Source organism: Schistocerca serialis, chromosome 2 (genome assembly GCF_023864345.2).
Source record: "Schistocerca serialis cubense isolate TAMUIC-IGC-003099 chromosome 2, iqSchSeri2.2, whole genome shotgun sequence".
In the NCBI taxonomy this organism is placed as follows: domain Eukaryota; kingdom Metazoa; phylum Arthropoda; class Insecta; order Orthoptera; family Acrididae; genus Schistocerca; species Schistocerca serialis.
In genome coordinates, this window is record NC_064639.1 from 494,222,593 (window position 1) to 494,239,012 (window position 16,420).

General features: G+C 43.1%; 2 protein-coding genes across 2 annotated transcripts in view; one reads left to right on the top strand and one right to left on the bottom strand.

Annotated features, from left to right (window-relative positions):
- Positions 1-7,283, top strand: part of LOC126455617 (uncharacterized) — a 55,861-nt gene extending 48,578 nt beyond the window's left edge. Inside the window, exon 3 of the mRNA XM_050091380.1 lies at positions 6,631-7,283. Within this exon, the coding sequence (XP_049947337.1) occupies positions 6,631-7,029 (399 nt within the window). The 3' untranslated portion in view covers positions 7,030-7,283. The remainder of the gene's footprint in view (positions 1-6,630) is intronic.
- Positions 1-16,420, bottom strand: part of LOC126456133 (uncharacterized) — a 52,640-nt gene that overhangs the window by 35,948 nt on the left and 272 nt on the right. The window contains exon 2 of the mRNA XM_050091887.1: positions 9,258-9,352. Within this exon, the coding sequence (XP_049947844.1) occupies positions 9,258-9,352 (95 nt within the window). The remainder of the gene's footprint in view (positions 1-9,257; positions 9,353-16,420) is intronic.

Here is a 16,420-nt window from a genome sequence, read left to right on the forward strand (position 1 = left end):
TCAATTCGTTTTCGTCATTTGATTACTTTACAAGACGGCTACTAAGATTTTCTCCTATAACGTTAACACAGATCAGGAACAATAGAGGGCCTATAACACTTCCTTGGGGAACTTCTGTTTTACTCCATGACTTTCTGGCTATTACTACGAACTGTGACCTTCGAGACAGGAAATCACGAATCCAGTCACACAAATGAGGCGATATTCCATAGGCACACAATTTGGTTAGAAGACGCTTGTGAGGAACGGTGTCGAAAGCCTTCTGGAAATCTAAAAATATGGAATCAATTTGACATCCCCTGTAGATAGCACTCGTTACTTCATAAGTATAAAGAGCTAGTTGTGTTTCGCAAAAACGATATTTTCTGAATCCATGCTGACTGTGAGTCACTAAATCGTATTCTTCGAGGTACTTCATAATGATCGAATACGGTATATGTTCCAAAACCTTACTGCAAATCGACGTTAGTGATATAGGCCTGTAATTTAGTGGATTACTCCTGCTTCCCTTTTGGGGTATTGGTGTGACTTAAGCAATTTTCCAGTCTTTAGGTACGGATCTTTTTGTGAACAAGCGGTTGTATGTAATCGCTGAATATGGGGCTATTGTATCAGCATGCTCTGAGAGGAACCTCACAGGCATAATATCTGGACCAGAAACCTTGACTTTATTAAGTGATGTGAGCTGCTTTGCGACACCGAGGATATCTACTTCTATATTTCTCACCTTGGCAGTTGTTCTTGATCGGAATTCAGGAATATTTACTTCGTCTTCTTTGGTGAAAGAGTTTCGGAAAATCGTGTTTCATAACTCTGCTTTAGTAGCACTGTCATCAGTAACTTCACCATTGTTATCGCGCAAAGAAGGTACTGACTGTGTCTTGCCACTGGTGTGCTTTATGTATGACCAGAATCTCTTTGAGTTTTCTGCCAGATTTTGAGACAGAGTTTCGTTATGGAAATTATTAAAAGCATCTCGCACAGAAGTATGCGCTATATTTCGAACTTCTGTGAAACTTGGCCAGCGTTCTTTTAAATTTGGCCTGCTTTTTTGGCTGCTTCTGAAACAACGATCTGACCCGTTTTGTGTACCATGGGGTATCAGTACCATCACTTAATAATTTATGTCGTATATGTCTCTCAATTGCTGTCAATACTACCTCTTTGAAATCATTCCGTAATTTTTCTACGCTTACATGACCAGATCGGAACGAGCTAAGACTGTCTCTTAAAACGACGTTAAGAGGATTTTTATCAGATTTTTTAAATAGGCGTACTTTGCGTATCTTTTTGATGGTTGTAGGTGTTACAGTATTCAGCCTAGTAGCAACTGCCTTATGGTCGCTAATCTCTGTATTCGTCACGATGCTCACTGTTTGTCCAGGACTATTTGTTGCTAAGGGGTTAAGTATGCTTTCGTAACCATGGGCTCATGAAGTAATTGTTAAAAAAAAAAATTCTGAGAAAGCATTCAGTATAAGTTCGGATGACGTTTTATAGCTGCCGCCGGCTTTAAACGTATAATTTTTCCAGCGTATCGAAGCTAGATTGAAGTCACCTCCGATATATTACCAGGACTAAGTCATATTCCCCCACCAGATCTCAGACGTAAAGACGTTCTCTTAAGACAATCAAACAAAATAATGGACAATCCAGAACTACCGATACATTCTGTCATCAGTAATGCAAATGCTAGTCCCCTGCATTCGAGAAAACCACCAACAAGATATGGCATGAACTTAAGGAACAGCAACTACCATACTACCATTGAGTGGCAGAAGAGACCTAACAACAAATGCTGCCCAACAATGCCCCCAGTAAGGAGCTGTTTGAGTGGAGTATCTATTTGAAGTGAAACTCAAGTTTTCTTTGAAATGTTCAGCAACTATATATTCTAAATCGAGGGGTCAGAAAAACAGTATATGTATGAGAGTGTCTGGTGGCTGATAGCTATACGAACGACGTAAAAGGAGCGATTTTTGTATGGCACAGGATACAAATAGTATGTTTACTACATCGAGACGGTACTCGGTGATATATTGCTGGGTTGGAGACCGGTTTCACACTCTAATATTCAAGCTCCTGTACTCAGTCACATCATGTGACACAGCACGTGAAAGCTGCTGTGTTTGGACGGGCTACCCCTGTAACCGAAATATCAGATCTGAAGATGGTTCTAGAGGAACCGAAACCGGTCATATGAATAAACATTTTGCAATCAAGATGGATTATAAGTAACATTGTACAAACGAATGGTGTACTCCCCTTATTAGCAGCAGGACACGAGGTGCGCTGTCTCCGGCGATCTATCCGCAATGGGTTGGCTGTTTCATCCCATGTTGAGGTAAGAGATTAATAATAATTAGTAACTCGAAAACGAATACATTTGTCGACGTGGTAATTGATATAATCGTAGTCTCACAAATGTCGTATCTTGATGGGAGTGACACACTCGATTCGCCACCACGTTACAGAACATTATTGACGTGCTCCAGAAACCATTACTTCGAGAATATAAGACAGGTCTAGACACTTGTTCAACACGAGGACAATGGTAATCAGAATTCAAAAACAGACACTGATTTAAAACATTTTCTACTAGTGTTGAGCGCTCAGACTGTAACAAAAATAAAAGTGATGCACAAAAAGGGTTAAACGTCAGATACGGGACTATAAACGGTAAAAAGGACAGGTTTATACTGCACATTTAATATTCAACAGCAATGTAGCTAATTTATGCAAGTCTTTCAGAGGTAGGATAAAATCAAACTTTTGAGATATCACTGTCGAACTTTCCTTTCAGCCATACTTCCCAGACTTGGCTGGAGCATAGGAGTTCCCAACTGGGAATATTTGAGGGGATACTTCTAGTTCTGGCGTTTTAGGGCTCAGTTGGTAAAAATGAAAGCCTTATAGGATCTCTTTGTTGTCCGTCTGTCTGTTCGACTGTTAAAAGCTCTTTTTCTCAGGAATGGGTATCAGATTAAAATTTGTGTCAAATACTAAGGCCTGTGGGCCCTTGGTGGTGAAGAAAGAGAAGCTTCTAGATCAATGCACTCAAAAGATACAGTCGTTTATGTCACATTTTTGATACTCGTAAACTCACTCATCAAAACCAATAGGGCATTTCGCGTCGGCCTAGGATCACGAAATTTGGCAAGAGGCAACGTTTTACAGTAGAACCAAAGGAAGAAATCTGAAAGCTGTTAGTTTGTAACTACATCACATGAAAAATATTTCTTTTGACTTTTTTTATCCTTCGATTCCCGGCGGGGTCAGGGATTTTCTCTGCCTCGTGATGACTGGGTGTTGTGTGATGTCCTTAGGTTAGTTTGGTTTAAGTAGTTCTAAGTTCTAGGGGACTGATGACCGTAGATGTTAAGTCCCATAGTGCTCAGAGCCATTTGAACTTTTGTTATCCGATATCAAACTTGACATTAAAACAATCAGAGTAGTTCTGCATTCACGCTGAATGGATCGCAAAGGTAAAAGTCACACATCGGGCAAGGAATGACTTTATTGTTCATATGGCGCATTTCGGAATTTATTCATGCTCAGATATCCAGGAGCGATAGCGTCCGAATGTTTGTTTCACATACCACTTGAAACGCCAGATTTACGTGCAGTGATCGCTCCTGAATATCTGATCACGGATACATTCCACAACACGTCATATGGACAATAAAGTCATTTCTTGCCTGACATTTGACTTTTTACGACTGCGACCCAGTCAGTCTGAATGCAGAACTACTGAGTATTTATAGTGAAGGTCGCCTGCATCCTGCATGATTTTCGTTCTCTAAAATCTTGGAATCTGTGGGAATGATACCTCTCCAGTGACAGTGTCGATAACAGGCAAAAGTGGTCGAGATTCTCGATCCTCAGAATGTATGATCTGTCTAGATAAACACAATTAAGTTTGTGTGGGATACTCAGTGCGCGAGTCCTACTCGCCCTTAGTAAATTTTTAGTTGTGCATCACGAAGGCTGTTTTCAAAATAATTTTCCACTGTGTTGAGTTTGTTTTATTTACAATAGATTTTGAAGCTTTCCGTGGCTTCATCTCGAGGGACTTAAGCACAATTATCGACATAGCACACGGCCGAATTGATATCATGTTGCTATATACAGCGTTCTCTAACGTGATAAATTTCATAGTACAGAATAAAGTTGTGGGTGTATACAGTTTTGATAATAGTGCACAAGTGCCTCAACGTGAAGCTGTAAAAGCATTCAAAATCATTTTCAAATAAAATAAACAAATACAAAAAATGGTTCAAATGACTCTGAGCACTATGGGACTTAACTTTTGAGGTCATCAGTCCCCCAGAACTTAGAGCTACTTAAACCTAACTAACCTAAGGATATCACACACATCCATGCCCGAGGCAGGATTCGAACCTGCGACCGCAGCTGTCGCGCGGCTCCAGACTGTAGTGCCTAGAACCGCTCGGCCTCTCCGGCCGACTAAACAGAAACACATCTAAGTGGAAATTAGTATGGAAATAGTCTCCATAAGAGAACAATTTACAGCAGAAGTTCCCATATCCAGAATCATGGAAGCTAAAAGAGAAGAAGTTCTATCATTCGCTCTAATAACCAAGGATGCGTCTCAAAAACATTCATTGGAGCAGGGCAATTGGAAATATTTTATTTGTGGAACATTATTGTTTATTGTATTCTTAACTGTTTGAATACTTTTTATTTCTTGTTGTTAGCCCGCCTCCTAGCCGAATGGTCAGCGTAGATGGTTGGTATGCGGGAAGACCTAGGTTCGGCTCCAGGTAGTGCCTAGGATTTTTTCCTTACCAGGAGGACTGGCAGTAATTTAATTTAATCTCATTATGTCAACTGAAGAGCTACTTAAATCAGAAGTACCGGTCGACAGTCTGAAAAGTCGTCAAAACGACCGGGAGCAGTGTGTTCATCACTTGCCCTTCCACACGTTGCCACATGATGCCGCCAGGCAGAGGCCGACGCCAACGAGAGGAACTGGCCGTAGCGCGTACGTCACAGCACCTGACACTGCAAATCTTAGAAGTGCCAGCAGCCGTCTCCGTCGAAAAGCAAGTTACTGTTTCAGACGAGTTGCGTCTAGCGAGCGGTCTAGACACTTCCTCACATAGGAACCCGAGAATGGTCCATCCAGTCAGCCAGCGTGCAGAAGGCTAACTGAATATTTTGAAGGTGTTACGGAACTCGGTCGGGAAATATACGACCAAAGAAGCAAGACCTGAATAACTACAAGTTTTAATGCTCGTCTGAGCAAAGCTGAATAAGTGACCTGAATGAAAGTGCACTTCTCATGATTGTCCAGAAATCCCTGGAAGGAGGTTCATGGCTAAGGGTGAAAGCGAGCAGACCCAGAGCGAATAAACAAGTCCCGGTCCTGGGCGTGACCTGTACAGATGTCCCTCCTGGACGGGTATCTGATCTGAACTCTCATTTCAGAGGCCGCCGCCTCCACTTTATACCATGTGGCAGGCCACGCCGCCCCTCCCACATTCGCTCTTTTGGCCTCTGCCCTGAGGGGTCTCGTGTATGACCGTATATGGTCACCACCAACGCACTGCTGCGTCTCACGGCTCTCCACGAAAGCTCACGTTATACCTCATGAGTCTACGTAACGTTCCCGGCCAATGCCCAAACCAATGCCCTTCCTGTGGCGTCTCCTTTGCACTCTGAGTACTTTCTAGAAAACTTATTCGTTTCTGGCTGCTGTCCTGTTGCCTTTCAGGCCTTGAATTTTTAAATATGCAACAGTGATTCCTGACTGTGCGTTTAAATCCAAGCGAAATTTCGACAGCACATGACAAAGGTAAGACCTTTAGTGGATACGTTTCAATTACAAATTTATTTCCCGTGGGTCCTCCACGGAGGTGAACATTCGCTAAGTGTGGCGGACAAGACAACTAGTGTGACGTCGCAAGTTCTTTTCAAGGCCAGTATTTCTCGTGGGCCCCGGCAGAGGATGACGTGGCGGCCGGTCGACGTCCCACGGGTCTCCAGGGCCCAGACGAGGAGCTGGGTTTTTTGTCCGTTCCCTACCCCTAAAGGTAAAGTTGGTTCGTCAAATAATGACCCAGTGTTGCGTCAGGGACTTTCCCGTGAACACCAGGCGTGCTGGTAGTGGGGTACAGGTAGTCCTAATCGCGAACATTCGGGAGGGATTTTTTTGGATCTATCCTTTTCCTTACAGCCATGGAAAGCCACCTGGAAACGTTATTCAGGATCAAGGGAAGGGGATTATTTTTAATTTAAGTCTGTGACAAATGTTTCTTTTGTTTAAAGCACTACAAACCTCAGGCCATGTTGTTGTGAAGATTAAGTTACTGAAACTTTCTGCCAGATATAAGCTGTGAGTCGACCCTGGAGCAAGTGTTCTACCAACTGAACTACCCGAGTATGTCCCACCATCCGTTCTCACAGCACGGCCTCCACTAGTACCTCATCTCTTACCTTCCGAGCTCAGTTGGTAGAACACTGGCCCACGAAAGGCAAATATCTCCGATTCGAGACGCCACCCAGCACACAGTTATGACCCCCAGTAAGTTTTGTATCAGCGCACACTCTGTTGCAGCGTGGAGACTCATTCCGGAATTTAAGTGTACTGTTTTGTCTGTGGGACAGAACTGCTTCTGGTCCTCGCCTGCTGCGGACCTGCAGCACTTCCTGGGCAGCAGCGCCAGCCTTGAGGTGCACCAGCAGCACGTGGAGGGTCTGGTGTCGGAGTACCACGCCGTGCTGCAGCGCACCCTGCGCGCCCTGGGGCTGCACCGGCAGGCGGACGCCTACCCCCTGCACCAGCTGCGGCTGGACATGGACCACTTCGCCGCACACGCACTCTGCATGGCGTCAGTGATGCCACCCGTGATTCTCGCGCCCGAATCCCTGGGCAAGGACGCCGAGGAAGCCCTCAACAACAGCCAACGCAATGATACATTTTTCAGACAAATCGTATCCAACCCTGAATTCATTTCACGCATCAAGTACGTTCTGCCAGCATATGAAAAGGTTGGTGCGATGTAGCAGGGGAAACTCGTTTCTGATGACCAGATTCAAAGACCATCCTTCCTTTCTTCTGGAATGAGTCACACACTGCTCAGGCAGACTGTGAATGCTCTTCAGTACCGTTTAGGCAGCCCTGGAGTCAAACTTTACGTGGACTCATGATTAGCACTGCAATCTTATGAGCAAGTGTTCCTGTTTATGAAAGAGTATTAATACACTCACTGTTAGAAGTGGTTCTCCGATACGCAGAACAGTAACTGCTAAGTTTTTTATGTAATGCTACTTATTAAAACGTAATTTGCTAATATGTAACTTCTATGAAATGCACTGAAACGAAGTGTATGGATCGATGGATTTGAAATCAATAAAGACACACCACTTGTGTCAGACCACGATTCGAAAGGGGATCCCAATATGCCGGGAGCACTCGCATTAACCACAGGGGAATCGTTTTTTATTGATGTTTTCGACCAGTGTCATAGAAAGTAAGGTTGAAAAAAAAAAATTATTTTCAGTATTTTCATAACAAGCATTTGTTTTTTTCAAACACTGTCAATACAAAATACTTGTCTGATTTTCCAGATGCAATTTTTTCTTCCTTTTCTGTACTCATCAAATGAATGTTCTTTTCTCACAGTTCCAAGTACATACACGGTATTGAATTTCGATTTTTCTATCGACCGTTTCGTCGTAATGGAAAGCAGATTTCTTACTCGGACTCCGTGCTCCCGTGTGGTATCGAAAAACATATAAAGCTTAAATCTTTTCCCATCTGCAACCATCTCCAACCTGGAACAATCCTTGAATCTTCTATCGATCTCCCGTCCCCTGCTATTTCCTGATCTTGAATTTTCATTTTCTGTGCAGTGTACCCAAACTCCGTACCAAATGCCCGAAAACATATTCTGGAAGCGTAACGACTAAACAGTTCCAACACATACTCGTATTTCGTGCCACAAAACTCTATCTCGGAAAGCAGTCCGCACACTTGCAAGAAAAAACTACACTTCACTAATGTGAGAAACACCGACCGGTTAGCGATGACCTACTCCGCGTCCAAGTAAGCACGTGACCCCACGTGTTACAGCAATTCTACCTTCCATACCATCTGGTGCCTTTAAATATTAGGCTAGAGGTTTTCAAACTCTGGATTCCTTTGTGGCACAATCATCTTCATCAGAAATATAGGAGCTCCTCTGAACTTAAAACATGCTACCACGCATCGACTCCTTTACCCGTTTCCAACAAACCTAGGTACTCTGCGTATTTCTGAGCCTAAGCTGCTTTCACACTGCCGGCCGGGCCGAGCCGAGCCTGGCCGGGCCGCCGCCCGCTTCGATATCAAAAGCATGGTTTTGAATTGCGGTGTTCACACTGGCGGCCGGGCCGCGCCGACACGGCGTGAGCCTCCCGGAGCCGAGCCGGCGACATCCCGAGTGTCTAATATTGCCGGCGCGAGCCGACCAAGGCGCGAGCCTGTGGAGCAGCACTACAGCTTCTGCAGTACACGCATCACACGTCTCCCTTCTGCTTTCATCACAAGTGTGACTGCACACGTCTTTTATTTTAAGATGTTACCTCACATTTCACAATCGGTGAGGAAAAATTACGTTTATTATAATGATACATGCGAAATTACTTTTATTTCATTTATTTAATCTACCGTATTTACACGCATTTACAACAATAGCTTGCCAGCGATCGCGACATTTCCGCCACTGAATAGTTCGCATTTACTTGTAAACGGAGACAGATATGAGTGTCACTGAGGGACGGAAATGTGTCCCTACCAGATGATAATGCATTGTAAAGTCATGCTGTGGCAGTTCCTTATCAGTGGAAAAAGAACCACTAAGTCAAAGGGCATTATCTCAAAACTCTTTGCCTATCAATCTGTCTATCTTACAAGGAAATGAAAAGAATTCTGTGAGGTCATCAGTGGCTCCACATGATGAACCATTACCACTGCCAAGCGCTGCATCATGAAGAAAAAAATAAGAAAAAAGTTGGAAAATTCTGAAGGAGTATTTCTGCGATTCTTCGTTGAAGGCACAGCAAGACATTACCCAAAATGACGAAGCTAATTACTTCCTAATGATTCTCAGGAGTCCCATAAACACTCTTCCCCTCAGAGGTAAGCGTTTGTGAAATTTAAAATACAAAAGCATGACTACAATTAATTGGAGGTAGTAAATGCTGTACAAAGTTCTACTGCAAACCAAAAAGTGTGTACTAACGAATCTTACCTTATCGTTATACACAATTTTTCTTCTGCTGTTATACTTCTGCGAAAATTTGTGTTCTGTTTAGAAATTTTGTCTTGAATGTTCTGCAGCACATACTGAAATGTATTATGATTCATTCTATAATTTGAATAAAATTTTTCAGGATAGTATTTACGTTCTTCATATAAAGAAAAAAAACTCTCCTAAATGTCTGTCGCTATTTATGGGATGAATCCGTAACCTCCTAGTTCTTCTGTACTTCAAAACTCGACGAGTTACTGCAGAGTCAAAACAAGACCAATAAAAGAGTGAAGACATTGTTCTACACGACAGCACAGACTAGCTAAACGCGAGCAACTGTTGACTGCAGCTGCGTTTTCTACTGACTTACTTGTCAGCTGTCGAAGGGTGGGGATCTTTTTAAATTTATTTATTTGGCCTCCCGCCAGCCATTTAGCCAAAGAGTGGGGATTACCTTGACAGTGCAGCGCAGCCCGCCAAGGAAGAAAAAAAAAAAAAAACAATGAAGAACAATGAAACGCACATCTGTGGCGATCTATAGTAGTTTCATTAACTCTCCATTATTTTTTCTGCCAAAGTAGACAACGAGACTACAGAATTGCGCTTCAGCTATCTTTTAGTTCGAAATACACCCAAATGTGCATCATACTAATTGTAGGATGTTGATGACAAATAATTGTTTGTCTTTTGTGATGCAACGTGTGGCCAATTATAAAAGCATAACAGATGATTGTCCAGTAGCCGAGGGAAAAATTCTTATACATTTGGATTTATCTAGAGAATGAGACCATTAAAATAATAAGAGGGGCCGGCACTAGGTCTGCGCTGATCACTAGTAATTAGTTTTTTTCTGTGCTGCATTATATGACTACACTAAACCAAGCTGTAACCGCGCGAACTCCGTGGCTTGCGGACGCGGCACTGACGCCACTGAATAGCTCGCATTACTTGAGACCAGAGACAGATATCAGTATCATTATCATTTCAAAAACTTTTTGGTACTTTTAGTTACTTTTCATTCCCGACAATGTATGGTCTAAAACGGATCTAACAGTAAGCTACCCGCTACATAACTTTTTCACTACAAGATTTGTAAATCAAGTGCACAACGTTGACAAATAGCATCATTTCACAATGACTGTTAAGAAATATGGAAAGGTAAATGATTCAATACGAAGCTAAGATGTTGCACTACCACGTGTACAAAAATCAGATTCTTTATCCGCATACTTTCTTCAAAATCGGTTGGGAAGCGTTACGAAACTAAGAAATCACGCGACACGAAAAGTAGACTTTTTCTTTTTTCACGACGTAAGTAACGCTTTTAAGGAAACAATAAGTTCATAAAACGATGTGGCGAAGTCTTATATACCGCTAAGAATTTTTAAAACATGAAAATTGGAGAAGTGGATTTTCCCCCATTTCGCCGTCCCGGCTCGGCGCGGCGCGCAATGTGAATGCACTACACGTCGGCCTGAGCTGGCTAGGCACGAGCCGAGCCAGTACGCGTCAGCCCGGCCCGGCCCGTCTCCCTTCTGCTTTCATCACAAGTGTGACTGCACACGTCTTTTATTTTAAGATGTTACCCCACATTTCACAATCAGTGAGGAAAAATTACGTTTATTATAATGATACATGCGAAATTACTTTTATTTCATTTATTTACTTTTCTTTCCTTCTTATAATGCAACGGAAACAACTTTACCACTGCTTTCATCACTAAGAAATATGGTTTCAGACTTGAGATTACCATACAGTTTATCGTTATCGTACAAACATTGTTGTTTGTTCATTTCACCAGGAAGGAGGTACACGGCTCGTGTCGTCTGTAGTTTAACCATGCCTAGACGGTCAACACCGCGGTTCGATCGCGTCCGCATTTTTGCTTTGTGCCAGGAAGGGCTCTCAACAAGGGAAGTGTCCAGGCGTCTCGGAGTGAACCAAAGTGATGTTCTTAGGACATGGTGAAGACACAGAGAGACAGGAACTGTCGATGACATGCCTCGCTCAGGCCACCCAAACGCTACTACTGCAGTGGATGACCGCTACCTACGGACTATGGCTCGGAGGAACCCTGATAGCAACGCCACCATGTTGAGTAAGGCTTTTCGTACAGTCACAGGACGTTCTCTTCACCGATGAGTGTAGCATATGCCTTCAACCAGACAATCGTCGGAGGCGTGTTTCGAGGCAACCCATCAGGTTGAACGGCGTGAACACACTGTCCAGCGAATGCAGCAAGGTAGAGGTTCCCTGCAGTTTTGGGGTGGTATTATGTGGGGCTGACGTATGCCGCTGGCGATCATGGAAGGCGTCGTAACGGCTGTACGAATCAAACTGTGCGCAATACGCTGCATGATGCGCAACTTCACTCCCAGCGTCCATGGCGAGGTCCATCTTTGCAACCACGACACCATGCACCGCGGTACAGAAGGGTCCAAAAACATGCCGAATAGACTGCTCGGGATTGGCATCACGTTCTCTTCACCGATGAGTGTAGCATATGCCTTCAACCAGACAATCGTCGGAGGCGTGTTTCGAGGCAACCCATCAGGTTGAACGGCGTGAACACACTGTCCAGCGAGTGCAGCAAGGTGGAGGTTCCCTGCAGTTTTGGGGTGGTATTATGTGGGGCTGACGTATGCCGCTGGCGATCATGGACGGCGTCGTAACGGCTGTACGATACGTGAATACCATCCTCCGATGGATAGTGCAACTATATCGGCAGCATGTTGCCGAGACATTCGTCTTCATGGACGATAATTCGCGTCCCCATCGTGCACATCTTGTGAATGATTTCCTTCAGGACAACGAAATCTTTCGACTAGAGTGGCCAGCGTCTTCTCCATGCATGAACCCTATCGCACATGCCTGGGATAGATTGAAAAGGGCTGTTTATGGTCGACGTGACGCGACAACCACTCGAGGGATCTACGTCCAAACGCCATTGAGGAGTGGGACAATCTGGACCAACAGTGCCTTGATGAATTCGTGGATAGTATTCCACGACGAGTACAGGCATGCATCAATGCAAGAGGTCTTGCTACTAGGTATTAGAGGTACCGCTATGCACCGCAATCTGGTCCACCACCACTGAAGGTCTCACTGTGTGGTGGTGCAAAATGCAATGTGTGGTTTTCGTGAACAATAAACAGGGCGGAAATGATGTTTATGTTGATCTCCATCCAATTTTCTGTACAGGTTCCGGAACTCTCTGAACTGAGATGATGCAAAACATTTTTTATCTGTTTAATATAACAGCACAGAGGTCCTGACTTGCACTATCAATTATTGGGATAGTTTTCTTAAGGAAGCTGTAGGCGTTAAATTTACATGTCACTTTAAAAATAGGGTCCAAAGTTCTTGTTTAAATTCTACCTGGAATTCTCCTCACTTGGTCAAACAACTTGCTCACACACTTTCACTATCGATAACGTCTTGAGTGTGTTGTCTTTGGTTGTATGCTGACTCTACTTGTTTACAGTGTGTATCGTCTTCCTGCATACGCCATCTTTTGCCTCCTGGTTTGATGCAGCCCCGAACACCGACGGTCATGCATGCAACTCTGTCACTTTATAGCTTTTTTTGATGTGTGTGTCTTGTGAAGCTCGCCCAATAATTGCATAATGTAGTTTTTCAATCACAGAGAGCAAGAATACTAAAAGAACTACGGCCGATACTGCGACACAAAAATCCAACCAACGAAGAGACAGAAGTTCCACATTTCAGATACAATTGTGTTTCTGGCACACCTTGTACTAACTTTTCTGATACCTTTCGTCATGTCAAGACTCATTCTTTCGAAGCAAATCGTGGAGGTTGTACATTTCACACAATGTTTATGAGCACGTGACGAAAACACGACTGAATAAAGCATATTCTGCTATCCGATCATGGGTCCAAGCCTCACTCAGCCTTTCATTTCCACAGTTATTCTTACTTAATGCTCAAAAGATTGAAAAAGGAGCAAAAGTACTGGGTGCACTCTTACAGTCCCATAAATTCCAAACATAGTTCCGTTGTGATTTCTCGTAAGGTTTCTCAGTACCAAAAATTCCACAAATTCTACAGAATGAGTGCAGACAGTTTCCATTTTTAGGAGCAACTAGTGTCAGCTACTCCGACAAAGCAGGAGACAAAGTTTCCACTTGCTGTTTTTCCTGCTGAGGTGCTAGTCATTACAATAAGGTAAGTTAGTGAAAGTGCGTAAATGTCGTTAAAATATCATGATGGAAAGTTTATTCTTGTAATACCATGTGGTATGGTACTTTATTCAACGTATATAAATAACGGTTACAAATTAGTAAACTTAGGAGGAGGAGGAGGAGATTAGTGTTTAACGTCCCGTCGACAACGAGGTCATTAGAGACGGAGCGCAAGCTCGGGTGAGGGAAGTTTGGGGAAGGAAATCGGCCGTGCCCTTTCAAAGGAACCAGCCCGGCATTTGCCTGAAGTGATTTAGGGAAATCACGTAAACTTAGGATAGTATTTCATGAACTGTTCAGTTTCGCAAAGTAGTATGTGGTTCAGCTTGAATATTCAGAAGAAATGTTGCTAGATTGAAGTGAGGTCAGCCACCATCAGTGGCGTAGTGGTGGGACGTGAAGACTGCCTAGGGACGGACAACGTGTTTGAAAAAATGGAGGAGGCCTATGAGGATAAGGAAAATCCCGATAAGTCCTTCTCGACCTCGTCCAACTGCTCATTCATAAGTAACAGGCATTTAGTTTTCAGGACACTTTTACGCCTGTCACAAAATTTCCTGAATCCAGGTAGCATAGGCTGACAAAACATCCTATTAGCATCATCAGCTCCCGGTGTCTTTTCATTTCCAGCCTTGGTTGTATCGGCAGCATATGAAAAAGAGAAACATGAGGCAATTCCACATTCTGCATAGCATGTGGCAATAGTGTCGCTTGTTGCACTCAGCTGTCAATCTCATCATGTACAACCTCCAATAAATCTCACATGTCTTCTCGAGAATGTAAAGAGGTATCGCTCTCCTTCCACTATCAAACACAATTTCGATAAGTTAGCTATATTTCTTATGCAGCAATCTACGACCTAAAACGCAACAAACGTAAACTGACGAGAAACTACATTCTTCACTCCAGACTTTACAAATACTCCCACTGGTTTACTTATTTGCAAAGTATCACAATTATTACAGACAATAACGAAAGAAAACATTTTCATTATCAGGCTGTGGTGCCAAATTATAAGAGGGAGAAAAATCTTTTTTTTTAATCAGATTGTTTCCTTAAAAACGAATGAGAAAGACTGCATAGAGGAGAGAGAACATGCGCAGATCCCAAAATAGTGGTTTTTAATTTTTTACTCGAAAATAAAAGTTTTACTATTAAACTAACTACAAAGACGGATGTTACTTTGCTTCATCTACACAAAACATTTTTTAGACACTTCGATTCACTTGAAATTTCCGGCGCACAAGTTGTGTGGAGCAATCTGTGGTCTATATTTCGCCGGGCGATATGACAGAGAAACGTTTCGATGCCATATCGCTGTCATCCCCGTGTGAACCAGTTAAATCCTTCAGCCACATTTCTACATGCTCCATCAATGCAGGTTGCTTCTGTATCATATCACAAATCGCTTCGCGTATCGGACTGGTTATCGTATTGCTTCAGTGTGAGCCGTGCCTAAATGTACATTCCAATGCAACTACCTTGTCAGTTGGCACAGTGGTTAAGACACCGAATTTTCCTTCAGAGGATGGAAGAAGAAAGGAATTATGCTTTCTATTGGGTCATTAGATTCGGAGCCAAAGCTTGGATTGGGAATCGATGGGGAAATAGACTGCCCATGTCCTTTTCGAACAAACCATCCCAGCATTTAGCTCAACCGATTTCTGAGTCCACGGTAACCCTAAATCAGAACTGTTGGACGAGAGATACTGCTGCAACCATCCTGGACGCGTCTCCAGTGCCTTATCTAGCTCACTCCAGTGACAGATGTGGGGTTCAATCCGCGTCCAACCATTTTGATTCAGTGAGTAACTTAACTCACTTTAGGAAAGTTGAAGATGGTTTTTTCAACGAAGTCCTTGCAATTTCTTCTCTCAGCCTTCACCAAGTGAGCTATAATTTCGTTCTTAACAACCTAGATGTCAGTGGTACTTAAATCTCTACTGTTACTGCCCTCTGTGTCACTTACAGAATTTAATCAAAATAAAATTCTCTCCACATGCCTACACGTACTGTAACAAAAGTTTAAGCGGAAAACTGATTAAGACAGCGGAACAGCTTCCCATCAATTGCATCTTGAGAATATCATTAGAGGAAGGACGAGGACGTTGCCTGGTTCTAGAATTGAGTATAGAGAGATATGCTAATATTAATTTGCTTGACACTCAAAATCGTAACGACGGTTGTGGAACGAGGTATATTTAAGCTCTCTTCCCTGAACTGCATAGCAGCTAAAGTAGCGTTCATTTCCTGGAATACAAACTGACATCTAATAACCATTCTGTCACATAGCTTAGGGAATGGAAAACATCACAGTGACGCTGCTATGAACAGTAACAGTCCTTGCTCAAGCCCGCCACCAGGCTTTTGGTTTGACTGAAAGTAAAGCGAAGCATTTCTTTACCGCAGCACTAAGAGGCACATGGTGCTAGACCCACCATCCTAGCTACCGTTTAACCACAGGAAAGATCACTGGCACTCATTTGATAGCAGTCTGAGTGAGTGGTGGCCCGTCCAGGAGGCGTTAGGAGGAGGAAATATTCTCACCCCTACCTGAGACTGATCAAGGCACCACCGAAGCTAGAATCTGTTGCAGTCTCCACTATACCACCATGGCTATGCAATGAGCAGTAAACGGAAGCAACTGGAAAGTCCCCACCACCTCTGTAATACCATATCCTAGTGTCTATCCCTCCCACTTTATTTTAAACTGAGACAGTACAGACAAGTAGTAAGAGCTTCTGTACAGCATGCTACAGAAAACTTTGATACATTCTGGGAGGTGCAACACAGAAAATTGAAACTTAATTTGTAAACTACGCATCAAAATTAATAATGAAAACTGATAAGATAACAAAAGAAAAAATGTTTCACTAAACTTTGGCCCACGAAGGAGATTTATTGTAATGTATGGGTATCAACCACCAATGACTTCAGAATGAAATATCGTGGGAGTTA